This window comes from Hyperolius riggenbachi, chromosome 5 (assembly GCF_040937935.1).
Source record: "Hyperolius riggenbachi isolate aHypRig1 chromosome 5, aHypRig1.pri, whole genome shotgun sequence".
Lineage (NCBI taxonomy): Eukaryota > Metazoa > Chordata > Amphibia > Anura > Hyperoliidae > Hyperolius > Hyperolius riggenbachi.
The window spans coordinates 422462847-422475290 of record NC_090650.1 but is presented as its reverse complement, the minus strand read 5'-3'; the positions used below and the strand labels follow the sequence as shown (position 1 = coordinate 422475290).

Below are 12444 nucleotides of genomic sequence, written 5' to 3'. Positions count from 1 at the left end.
AGTTTAATAATTTCTAGTGTTGGTGTCTGAACTCCCTGGAACACCACACTTCAGCACTGAACCTGTTGACATAGTCAGAGGGAGTTCACTCACTTGCACTTCACACTGCATTTCATACGACTCCATACTTCTTCTCTCCAACTCTGGAAGGAGGAAGTATCGGAGTCTTGTGAAATGCGTCGTGAGGCACAAGTAAGTAAGTACCCGCCTCCTGACCCTGTCCGCGGGTTCCGTGTTGAATGGTGCTGAACTGTGGTGTTCAGGTGAATTGGAATGATGTTTCAAATTTGAACACCTACACTATTCATTTCTATTCAGTAAATATTGTTACTAATACATTTCTTTCATTTCTCCTCCAGATTATACATTGTTGCTTTTAGACGTAATTGGTAATACGACTAGCTCACTTAAAGAACTCTTCAAATCTACGTCCATTGTGTCAGGTAGGCACAAGAATTGAGTGGTACTTTGGTCACAATTATTTCTTCACCTTTCAAGTGATGCTATCATTTTTACTAAATGAAAAAACTAAATTGTTCAGTCAGGAACATAACTAGAGGGGAGCAGCCCCTGCAGGGGGCCCCAGAGCAGTGGGGGCCCCAAATACTAACCTCCCCTCCTCCGATACAGGGGACTGAACTTTAGATCAGTTGTTTTGTGGCTACACTTGTTTAGTTCGAACACGCTGTTCGCCAGCGAATCTCTATGGGGCTGTAATACTTCCGGGTCGCTATGACCCGTAGTAGTACGGCTGCGCTGGGCAATCTTTGATTGCGCACCTGTTGCCGGGCACTCTCTGCGCATGAGCGTGACGTCACTCATGACGTCACGCACATGCTCAGAAAGTGCCCGGAAACAGGAGCATGATTAAGAAGCTCATCGCCAGGCCAGCGCAGCCGTACTACTACGGGTCATAGCGACCCGGAAGTAGTACTGTGTGAAGGGGTTCCTGAACTGTTGGCTGACATCTCTACACTTGTTATGGGTGTGAAGACCATGTTGGCCACACTTGTATTATGACCGCAGTAGGATGGGCCCCAAGGCAAGGAAGAACACAAAGGGGAGGCAAGGGAAGAGGTGAGAACATTGGAGGAGCCCCATCAAAGATTCCCTGGGGAACCCCATACATTTTAGTTAAGCCACTGCTGGATCTTGGGGTAAGTAATTTTCCAAAGGTAGGAGCCTGATGAGAGCCTGATCATTGGCCAATTTTACCACCTTCATACAGTATGAGAATTTACCTACACAATCTGTTCACAGTATTCAAAGTCTATTGGCCCTCATACTACATGGTGGTGGTAAAATTGGTCAGGGATTGGTCAATCAAAATTGGATGTAGGCATGTATCTTAAAGAGAATCTGTAACTTTAAAAATTCCCCTGGGGGTACTCACCTCGGGAGGGAGAAGCCTCTGGATCCTATCGAGGCTTCCCCCATCCTCCTGTGTCCCACAGTGGTCTCACAGTGCCCCTCCGAACAGCAGGCATGTAAATATTTCCCTTTCCGGCTCCAGCGCAGGCGCAGTAGTGGCTCTCCGCTCGTACATAGGCAGAAATAGCCGATCACAGTTGGGTCCACTCTAGTGCGAAGGCGCAAGTCTCCTGCGCAGTAGAGCAGACCTGACTGAGAACGGCTATTTACACCACGGAGAGCCGCAACAGTGCCCCCGCTGTAACAGAGAAAGGTAAATATTGCACAGCCTGACAAATTGTCGGCTGTGTATTCAGTGGGCTCTGAGCTGCAGCGAGACCACCGTTGGACACAGGAGTACGGGGGAAGCCTCGATAGGATTCAGAGACTTCCCCCTACTAAGGTGAGTACCCTCTGGGGATCTTTTTTTTATTACAGAGTCTTTTTAAGACTGGAGCCATAACACCTAATCTAAAGACTTGTTATGGATCAGTGGTTTAAAAGATACTACTGGCAGAGGCCAGGCATGTAACATTGTCAAAAAACAAGTCAACAATGGCACCTCTCATGCATTTGTTGGTTCAGCTTCCCTTTAAAGTTTATCTGAAGGCAAAAATAAAGTAAACATTAGAGTTTGGCAACTGGGTTTGCACAGCTGTGTTCCTGTCCATGAACGAGCACAGCAGCAGTGATGGCCCATGCCATGCAGTAGTATGGAGCTGCTCGTACATTGCTTTTTCCTTTCATGCACATCCAGCTCTGGGCAATCAGTACACCTGCACAGTGCGTCTGCACTCGCTCATGGACAGCACGGCAAAATGAAGAAGGGGTGTCCCGGTGATTAGCGGTGGACTCAAGAAGGATTAGAGAAGCTTCTGGAGGGTCACCAGTACCATTTTTTTCCAGTTCAGTGCAGCTCTGATTACTTTGCCAATAACTCTATCACTACCTATCACACTTAATGTTTTATAGGCTTTTTGTGGGTGATGTATTGTTTTTAGTAATTACCTTATTTCTATGCATTTTAGAGGGAACATAAGGACAAAAATTAAAATCAATTTTCATACATTACATACATTACAGCTTTAATGTAAACAGTTCCATTGTACACTAAACTAACATATTAAACCAACTCTCCTGTTTATGATACAATTGATTTGTGATCAGGCACAGACTCTATACTTTACTCACTGTTGCCTGTCTCTTTTTCTACAATATTTATTTTACACATGTTTACTGTCTAGCCCTGCTGTTGAATTCCATTGGGGGAGAAGAGGGGTTTGCTGTCATTCCTTTTTAACTTTGTAGCCTTTTTATCAACTCAGAGATAATCAACCACTCTGAGACCGCCTAACGCCAATTGGCGGCCCGCAGAGTGGTTACCCCAGGACCGCCTAATGCTGATTGTCGTCAAGTCCTGAGGGTGGAGATTAGCGGGGATCACGCTTCCCCGCTGAGTTACAGAGCTCCGCGATCGGAGCTGGCAGGCTGTGAATAAAAAAAAGAAAAAATGTTGGAATAACTTGTACAGCGTTGCGATCTAGTGCAGTGCTGTACGGGGGACAGCTCTGTCACTGAGCTGTCCCCAGGAGAGGCTCACAATGCCTATGAGAGGTGATCCCACTGATTGGATCTTGGGGGAGAGAGGGTGGGAGGGATAGTTTAAAAAAATAGACATTTTTATAAAAAAAAAAATAATTAATAAATTTTTTTTAACCGTAGCAGCAATCAGATGTCACCAACAGAAAGCTCTGTTGGTGGCAAGAGAAGGAGGCAAGATTCATTTGTGTGCTAAGTTGCATGGCTGTGCAGTGAACTGTTAAGGCTGCAATGGCCTGAATTGTAAAAAGTGCCTGATCACTAAGGGGGTGTAAGCCTGTGGTCCTCAAGCAGTTATCTCGGATTTTGTTATGAGTAGAGTGCAGTGAGTAATTTTCTCCTCTTGGAGGAAGTGGTTTTGTTTACATTTGAAATAGAGTTTGTAACCAAAAAATTGATTGATGAGTTAATGATTTAGGTAAATCCAAACTCTCACCTCTAAATTGGCACTGAACTCTGAACTTTCTCTTTGCTTTAAAAGATGAGCCACAGAATGATAACCTTTAGTAAAAAATAAAATTTCCATTACAATTTATAAAAATCCTAAAAAAACTTGAAGTTTTAACTTCCTTCACATTCCAGGGTGCGCAGAAAGGATTAAGCATCAGTATTTACTTATAAGCAGAGAGCTGCGGCACACAGCTCAGAACTCTTATTCATAGCTGCTGATAGAGCTAATTACACACGCTGATCTGCCTAAATGCACAGACAGAACACACAGCAATAAATTTCTTAGCAATTAGAAGACTGTGTGCTCTGCAAGAGTTCGGGTCCACTTTAACCACTTGAGGACCTAGGGCTTTCTACCCCTTAAGGACCGGCCACTTTTTTTCCATTCAGACCACTGCAGCTTTCACGGTTTATTGCTCGCTCATACAACCTACCACCTAAATGAATTTTGGCTCCTTTTCTTGTCACTAATAAAGCTTTCTTTTGGTGCTATTTGATTGCTCCTGCGATTTTTACTTTTTATTATATTCATCAAAAAAGACATGAATTTTGGCAAAAAAATGATTTTTTTAACTTTCTGTGCTGACATTTTTCAAATAAAGTAAAATTTCTGTATACATGCAGCGCGAAAAATGTGGACAAACATGTTTTTGATTAAAAAAAACCCATTCAGTGTATATTTATTGGTTTGGGTAAAAGTTATAGCGTTTACAAACTATGGTGCAAAAAGTGAATTTTCCCATTTTCAAGCATCTCTGACTTTTCTGACCCCCTGTCATGTTTCATGAGGGGCTAGAATTCCAGGATAGTATAAATACCCCCCAAATGACCCCATTTTGGAAAGAAGACATCCCAAAGTATTCACTGAGAGGCATAGTGAGTTCATAGAAGATATTATTTTTTGTCACAAGTAAGCGGAAAATGACACTTTGTGAGAAAAAAAAAAAAAAAAAAAGTTTTCATTTCTTCTAACTTGCGACAAAAAAAAATGAAATCTGCCACGGACTCACCATGCCCCTCTCTGAATACCTTGAAGGGTCTACTTTCCAAAATGGGGTCATTTGTGGGGTGTGTTTACTGTCCTGACATTTTGGGGGGTGCTAAATTGTAAGCACCCCTGTAAAGCCTAAAGGTGCTCATTGGACTTTGGACCCCTTAGCGCAGTTAGGCTGCAAAAAAGTGCCACACATGTGGTATTGCCGTACTCAGGAGAAGTAGTATAATGTGTTTTGGGGTGTATTTTTACACATACCCATGCTGGGTGGGAGAAATATCTCTGTAAATGACAATTTGTTAATTTTTTTTACACACAATTGTTCATTTACAGAGATCTTTCTCCCACTCAGCATGGGTATGTGTAAAAATACACCACAAAACACATTATACTACTTCTCCTGAGTACGGCAATACCACATGTGTGGCACTTTTTTGCACCCTAACTGCGCTAAAGGGCCCAAAGTCCAATGAGTACCTTTAGGATTTCACAGGTCATTTTGAGAAATTTCGTTTCAAGACTACTCCTCACGGTTTAGGGCCCCTAAAATGCCAGGGCAGTATAGGAACCCCACAAATGACCCCATTTTAGAAAGAAGACACCCCAAGGTATTCCGTTAGGAGTATGGTGAGTTCATAGAAGATTTTATTTTTTGTCAAAAGTTAGCGGAAAATGACACTTTGTGAAAAAACACAATTAAAATCAATTTCCGCTAACTTGTGACAAAAAATAAAATCTTCTATGAACTCGCCATACTACTAACGGAATACCTTGGGGTGTCTTCTTTCTAAAATGGGGTCATTTGTGGGGTTCCTATACTGCCCTGGCATTTAAGGGGACCTAAACCGTGAGGAGTAGTCTTGAAACGAAATTTCTCAAAATGACCTGTGAAATCCTAAAGGTACTCATTGGACTTTGGGCCCTTTAGCGCAGTTAGGGTACAAAAAAGTGCCACACATGTGGTATCGCCGTACTCGGGAGAAGTAGTACAATGTGTTTTGGGGTGTATTTTTACACATACCCATGCTGGGTGGGAGAAATAACTCTGTAAATGGACAATTGTGTGTAAAAAAATCAAAAGATTGTCATTTACAGAGGTATTTCTCCGACCCAGCATGGGTATGTGTAAAAATACACCCCAAAACACATTATACTACTTCTCCCGAGTACGGCAATACCACATGTGTGGCACTTTTTTGCACCCTAACTGCGCTAAAGGGCCCAAAGTCCAATGAGTACCTTTAGGATTTCACAGGTCATTTTTGTTTCAAGACTACTCCTCACGGTTTAGGGCCCCTAAAATGCCAGGGCAGTATAGGAAACCCACTAATGACCCCATTTTACAAAGAAGACACCCCAAGGTATTCCGTTAGGAGTATGGTGAGTTCATAGAAGATTTTATTTTTTGCCACAAGTTAGCGGAAATTGATTTGAATTGTTTTTCTTCACAAAGTGTCATATTCCGCTAACTTGTGACAAAAAATAAAATCTTCTATGAACTCACCATACTCCTAACGGAATACCTTTGGGTGTCTCCTTTCTAGAATGGGGTCATTTGTGGGGTTCCTATACTGCCCTGGCATTTTAGGGGCCCTAAACCGCGAGGAGTAGTCTTGAAACTAAATGTCGCAAAATGACCTGTGAAATCCTAAAGGTACTCATTGGACTTTGGGCCCCTTAGCGCACTTAGGGTGTAAAAAAGTGCCACACATGTGGTACCGCCGTACTCAGGAGAAGTAGTGTAATGTGTTTTGTGGTGTATTTTTACACATACCCATGCTGGGTGGGAGAAATATCTCTGTACATGACAATTGTTTGATTTTTTTTACACACAATTGTCCATTTACAGAGAGATTTCTCCCACCCAGCATGGGTATGTGTAAAAATACACCCCAAAACACATTATACTACTTCTCCTGAGTACGGCGATACCACATGTGTGACACTTTTTTTGCAGCCTAGGTGCGCTAAGGGGCCCAACGTCCTATTCACAGGTCATTTTGAGGCATTTGTTTTCTAGACTACTCCTCACGGTTTAGGGCCCCTAAAATGCCAGGGCAGTATAGGAACCCCACAAGTGACCCCATTTTAGAAAGAAGACACCCCAAGGTATTCCATTAGGTGTATGGCGAGGTCATCGAAGATTTTATTTTTAGTCACAAGTTAGTGAAAAATGACACTTTGTGAAAAAAACCCAATAAAAATCAATTTCCGCTAACTTTTGACAAAAAATAAAATCTTCTATGAACTCGTCATACACCTAACAGAATACCTTGGGGTGTCTTTTTTCTAAAATGGGGTCACTTGTGGGGTTCCTATACCGCCCTGGCATTTTACGGGCCCAAAACCGTGAGTAGTCTGGAAACCAAATGTCTCAAAATGACTGTTCAGGGGTATAAGCATCTGCAAATTTTGATGACAGGTGGTCTATGAGGGGCCGAATTTTGTGGAACCGGTCATAAGCAGGGTGGCCTTTTAGATGACAGGTTGTATTGGGCCTGATCTGATGGATAGGAGTGCTAGGGGGGTGACAGGAGGTGATTGATGGGTGTCTCAGGGGGTGATTAGAGGGGAAAATAGATGCACTCAATGCACTGGGGAGGTGATCGGAAGGGGGTCTGAGGGGGATCTGAGGGTTTGGCCGAGTGATCAGGAGCCCACACGGGGCAAATTAGGGCCTGATCTGATGGGTAGGTGTGCTAGGGGGTGACAGGTAGTGACAGGAGGTGATTGATGGGTGTCTCAAGGTGTGATTAGTGGGGGGACTAGATGCAAGTAATGCAATGGCGAGGTGATCAGGGCTGGGGTCTGAGGGTGTGGGCGGGTGATTGGGTGCCCTAGGGGCAGATGGGGGTCTAATCTGATGGGTAGCAGTGACAGGGGGTGATTGATGGGTAATTAGTGGGTGTTTAGAGGAGAGAACAGATGCAATGCACTTGGGAGGTGATCTGACTGCGGGTCTGCAGGCGATCGGATGGTGTGGGTGGGTGATCAGATTGCCCGCAAGGGGCAGGTTAGGGGCTGATTGATGGGTGGCAGTGACAGGGGGTGATTGATGGGTGATAGGTGATTGGCAGGTGATTGACAGGTGATCAGTGGGTTATTACAGGGAAGAACAGATGTAATTAATGCACTGGCGAATTGATAAGGGGGGGTCAGAGGGCAATCTGAGCGTGTTGGCGGGTGATTGGGTGCCCGCAAGGGGCAGATTAGGGTCTGATCTGATAGGTAAAAGTGACAGGTGGTGATAGGGGGTGATTGATGGGTAATTAGTGGGTGTTTAGAGGAGAGAATAGATGTAAACAATGGATTTGGGAGGTGATCTGATGTCGGATCTGCGGGCGATCTATTGGTGTGGGTGGGTGATCAAATTGCCCGCAAGGGGCAGGTTAGGGGCTGATTGATGGGTGGCAGTGACAGGGGGTTACAGGGGGTGATTAATGGGTGATAGGTGATTGGCAGGTGATTGACAGGTGATCAGTGGGTTATTACAGGGAAGAACAGATGTAATTAATGCACTGGCAAATTGATAAGGGGGGGTCAGAGGGCAATCTGAGCATGTTGGCGGGTGATTGGGTGCCCGCAAGGGGCAGATTAGGGTCTGATCTGATAGGTAAAAGTGACAGGTGGTGATAGGGGGTGATTGATGGGTAATTAGTGGGTGTTTAGAGGAGAGAATAGATGTAAACAATGAATTTGGGAGGTGATCTGATGTCGGATCTGTGGGCGATCTATTGGTGTGGGTGGGTGATCAAATTGCCCGCAAGGGGCAGGTTAGGGGCTGATTGATGGGTGGCAGTGACAGGGGGTGACAGGGGGTGATTGATGGGTGATAGGTGATTGGCAGGTGATTGACAGGTGATCAGTGGATTATTACAGGGAAGACCAGATGTAATTAATGCACTGGCGAATTGATAAGGGGGGGAGGGGGGGTCTGAGGGCAATCTGAGCGTGTGGGCGGGTGATTGGGTGCCCGCAAGGGGCAGATTAGGGTCTGATCTGATAGGTAACAGTGACAGGTGGTGATAGGGGGTGATTGATGGGTAATTAGTGGGTGTTTAGAGGAGAGAATAGATGTAAACAATGGATTTGGGAGGTGATCTGATGTCGGATCTGCGGGCGATCTATTGGTGTGGGTGGGTGATCAGATTGCCCGCAAGGGGCAGGTTAGGGGCTGATTGATGGGTGGCAGTGACAGGGGGTGACAGGGGGTGATTGATGGGTGATAAGTGATTGGCAGGTGATTGACAGGTGATCAGTGGGTTATTACAGGGAAGAACAGATGTAATTAATGCACTGGCGAATTGATAAGGGGGGGTCAGAGGGCAATCTCAGCGTGTTGGCGGGTGATTGGGTGCCCGCAAGGGGCAGATTAGGGTCTGATCTGATAGGTAAAAGTGACAGGTGGTGATAGGGGGTGATTGATGGGTGATTGATGGGTAATTAGTGGGTGTTTAGAGGAGAGAATAGATGTAAACAATGGATTTGGGAGGTGATCTGATGTCGGATCTGCGGGCGATCTATTGGTGTGGGTGGGTGATCAGATTGCCCGCAAGGGGCAGGTTAGGGGCTGATTGTTGGGTGGCAGTGACAGGGGGTGATTGATGGGTGATTGATGGGTGATTGATGGGTGATTGACAGGTGATTGACAGGTTATCAGGGGGGATAGATGCATACAGTACACAGGGGGGGGGGGTCTGGGGGGGGGTCCTGGGGAGAATCTGAGGGGTGGGGGGGTGATCAGGAGGGGGCAGGGGGCAGGGGGGGAGATTAAAAAAAATAGCGTTGATAGATAGTGACAGGGAGTGATTGATGGGTTATTAGGGGGGTGATTGGGTGCAAACAGGGGTCTGGGGGGTGGGCAGGGGGGGGGTCTGAGGGGTGCTGTGGGCGATCAGTGGGCGGGGGGGGCAGATCAGTGTGTTTGGGTGCAGACTAGGGTGGCTGCAGCCTGCCCTGGTGGTCCCTCCGACACTGGGACCACCAGGGCAGGAGGCAGCCTGTATAATACACTTTGTATACATTACAAAGTGTATTATACACTTTGTAGCGGCGATCGCGGGGTTAACATCCCACCGGCGCTTCCGTATGGCCGGCGGGATGTTACGGCGGGTGGGCGGAGCCAGTTGCCGGGGGAAGCGCGCGTCATCAATGACGCGATCGCTCCCCCGGCATAGGAAAAGGACGCAACGCCCTAAGGCGTATTGCGGTCCTTAAGGCATCCACTTTGCCGCCGCCCATGGGCTGTGGGCGGTCGGCAAGTGGTTAAAGGATACCCGAGGTGCCATGTGACATGATGAGATAGACATGTGTATGTACAGTGCATAGCACACAAATAACTAGGCTGTGTTCCTTTTTTTCTTTCTCTGCCTGAAAGAGTTAAACATCAGGTATGTAAGTGGCAGGTCCTGCCTGAGTCAGGACTGGGTCAGACTACAGTGTGACCCTCACTGATAAGAAATTACAACTATAAAACAGTTTCCTAGCAGAAAATGGCTTCTGAGAACAGAAAAGAGATAAACAGGGTCAATAGTTCATAGATTTTAGCTCTGGCATACTTCGATGAATGTGTCATTGAGCAAAATCAATAAAGTAAAAACTTAAAAAAGTAGATTTAAATATAAAATAAAAGTGTGGAATATCTTAAGTAATTTTTAGGAGAAGGAGGATAGATACAATTGTTAATTTCATTTATTTTCACCTTGGGTGTCCTTTAAAGTTATCCTGCCATAATATAATGTGTCATGGCTGAGGTTCTCACTCCAGTTGGAGTTTGATGCTGCTCAGCCCCTATCACTGGTGTTCCTCAGGGGCAGGACTTAGCTCTGCAGAACCCATCCCACATCTCTGCCCCAGAGGTTCTGTTGTCCACACAATTTAGGCAGTGGCCATGTCTGGCAGTAGTGCAAAAATAACAAACAAAAGCAGTCCTAATTTCAATCCTTTTATATTCCTCTAAGTAACAGAAGAAAGTGTGCTAAAGAAAAAACTTTTCTTTATAGTTTTCTGCAGTGTAGCTAAAACAAAACAAGCTAATGCAATTAGCAAAATATAGAGCTGTAATTTAAACTCTGCCAGGTCGACGTGAAGAATAAGGCTGCTTTTAATGAACAATAAAATATACTTTTATTTTTCTTCTTCAGTAAGTCAAAGCAATGAATCAGAGTGTATCTATTTATGCGTGATGACAGGCAGAACAGGTAAGTATAGTACCATATTATCCAAAAACAAGAGTTTGCAGATATTTTTGTGTTGATTGTGAAAATATATAATTTTTCGTTAGGAAGGAACTTATCCGACCTATGGGAATTTGCTGGAAAGTCACCTGTCGTCAATTTCACCGTCCACCGAAATTACTCCAGCGTTCTGGGTAAGCAATCTTCGTTTCTGGCTAAATAATTGATGTGTTTATATACAGACAGCATTATTTTATGGAAGCGAAGGAAGAAAAACACGGTACATTTCAATCTCATAAATTGCAATAATTAAATAACAACATGATAAATACAAGGGGGCTTGTTTGTTCTCACCATGTAATTGCTCATTCATCTCAATAAGTTAGCATTCTTTGTATTTCGGCAGCCACTTAGATTTGTCAATCATGTGTGTGTGAGCACAGCAGAAAAACGGTAATTAAATTGTTGCGGTGCAGCAAAAAAATACATTTATTTTCATCCTATTTATTTTTAACCTGTGTGAGGAAGGGGAACACTTTGAATTGCAAACACGTTAGAAGTCTGAGGCTAGGAGCACACTAGGCAGAATCAGTAGCGTCAAAAACGCATGCAGTTTTGCCCATAATTAAAGTTTATGGGCCACATGAAAAAACGTGCATGTGAGCGTTTTACAATGTGCGGTTTTCAATATGCGCAACTTGCTGCATATTTTCCAAAAACGCATGTGAATCGCACGTAATGTTGTTCAATGGAGAGTTTGAGGTTTTGTTTTTTTCTAAATAAATATGATGCTGTGTTTTACTCTACTGCAAAAGGGAAATGATTGAAAACCACAAAATGCAAATGCACCACAAATGCATGAAAAACACAATTGAAAATACAAACACATACAAAAACGCACAATAAATTTGAAACGTACAATGCAGAAAAACGCAAGGCTGTCTGCACTGCCTAGTGTGCTCCTACCCTGAGGCCGGTTTCAGACTGAGTATTGGCGCGCTGCGCCGCCAAAAACAGGTCTTCAGGGATTACGGCGTTAGTATGCGGTAATCCCCTTCTGGCCAGGATCCAAACAGGAAGTGATGCTGGATTGTCACTTCCTGTTTCAGAAACATGGAAGTGAGCATAAGCGTATTGTAAAAATATGCTCCACACATGCGTGTCGCAACGTCAACATTTTGGGAAACCCTGCATCGCCAAAGACTTACATGACTTCTGGTCCGACGCAGATTGGCGCAGGTTGCTGCAGGACCGAAGCATTAATGTAGGTATGTCTGTGCATTGGATGGGGAAGTTCCGGTGCAGCGTACCGCAACGTGGGTAGTATAAACTACCCCCATAGACTTTCATTAGGCTGCGGGTACGGTAAATTTAACGCACCACCCCAGAGCGAAAGGCCTCTGAGAGTCCAAAAGTAACGGAACTAACCCATGGATTAGCTATAGAGTCATTGGCTTCAGTGCAGATTTGACACGGCCCCCTGTATGTATAACAATTGCATGGTACAGGATATTCCAATATAATAACTGCTTTTCTCAACACCAGGTGAAGATAGTAACGTCTTATATAGATAATATTGTCTCACGTAGATAATATGGGATGCATCAGCCATGAGGGATCACACTCAATCCACAGAAATGTTCTGAATTTGTAAGTCCACACTGCGCTCTCGAAAGAGACAGTACCAAGATTTATAAAAGCGGAAATGTAACAAACATGGAAGAGACAGCTGCGGTGAACAGCGATACCACTGCAGCTGCCTCCATCCCTCTGCCTAGCAATCTATCCGGGCCTCGGGCGTCTAGCACGCAGAGA

The 12444-nt window shown here is 44.7% G+C and overlaps 1 protein-coding gene across 1 annotated transcript in view; it reads left to right on the top strand.

Moving 5' to 3' along the window:
• The first annotated feature begins 394 nt into the window (after window positions 1–394).
• Window positions 395–12444, top strand: part of LOC137519461 (uncharacterized) — a 200065-nt gene continuing 188015 nt past the window's right edge. Inside the window, exons 1-3 of the mRNA XM_068238415.1 lie at window positions 395–443; window positions 10597–10653; window positions 10737–10823. Coding sequence (XP_068094516.1) covers window positions 10638–10653; window positions 10737–10823 — 103 coding nt within the window. The 5' untranslated portion in view covers window positions 395–443; window positions 10597–10637. The remainder of the gene's footprint in view (window positions 444–10596; window positions 10654–10736; window positions 10824–12444) is intronic.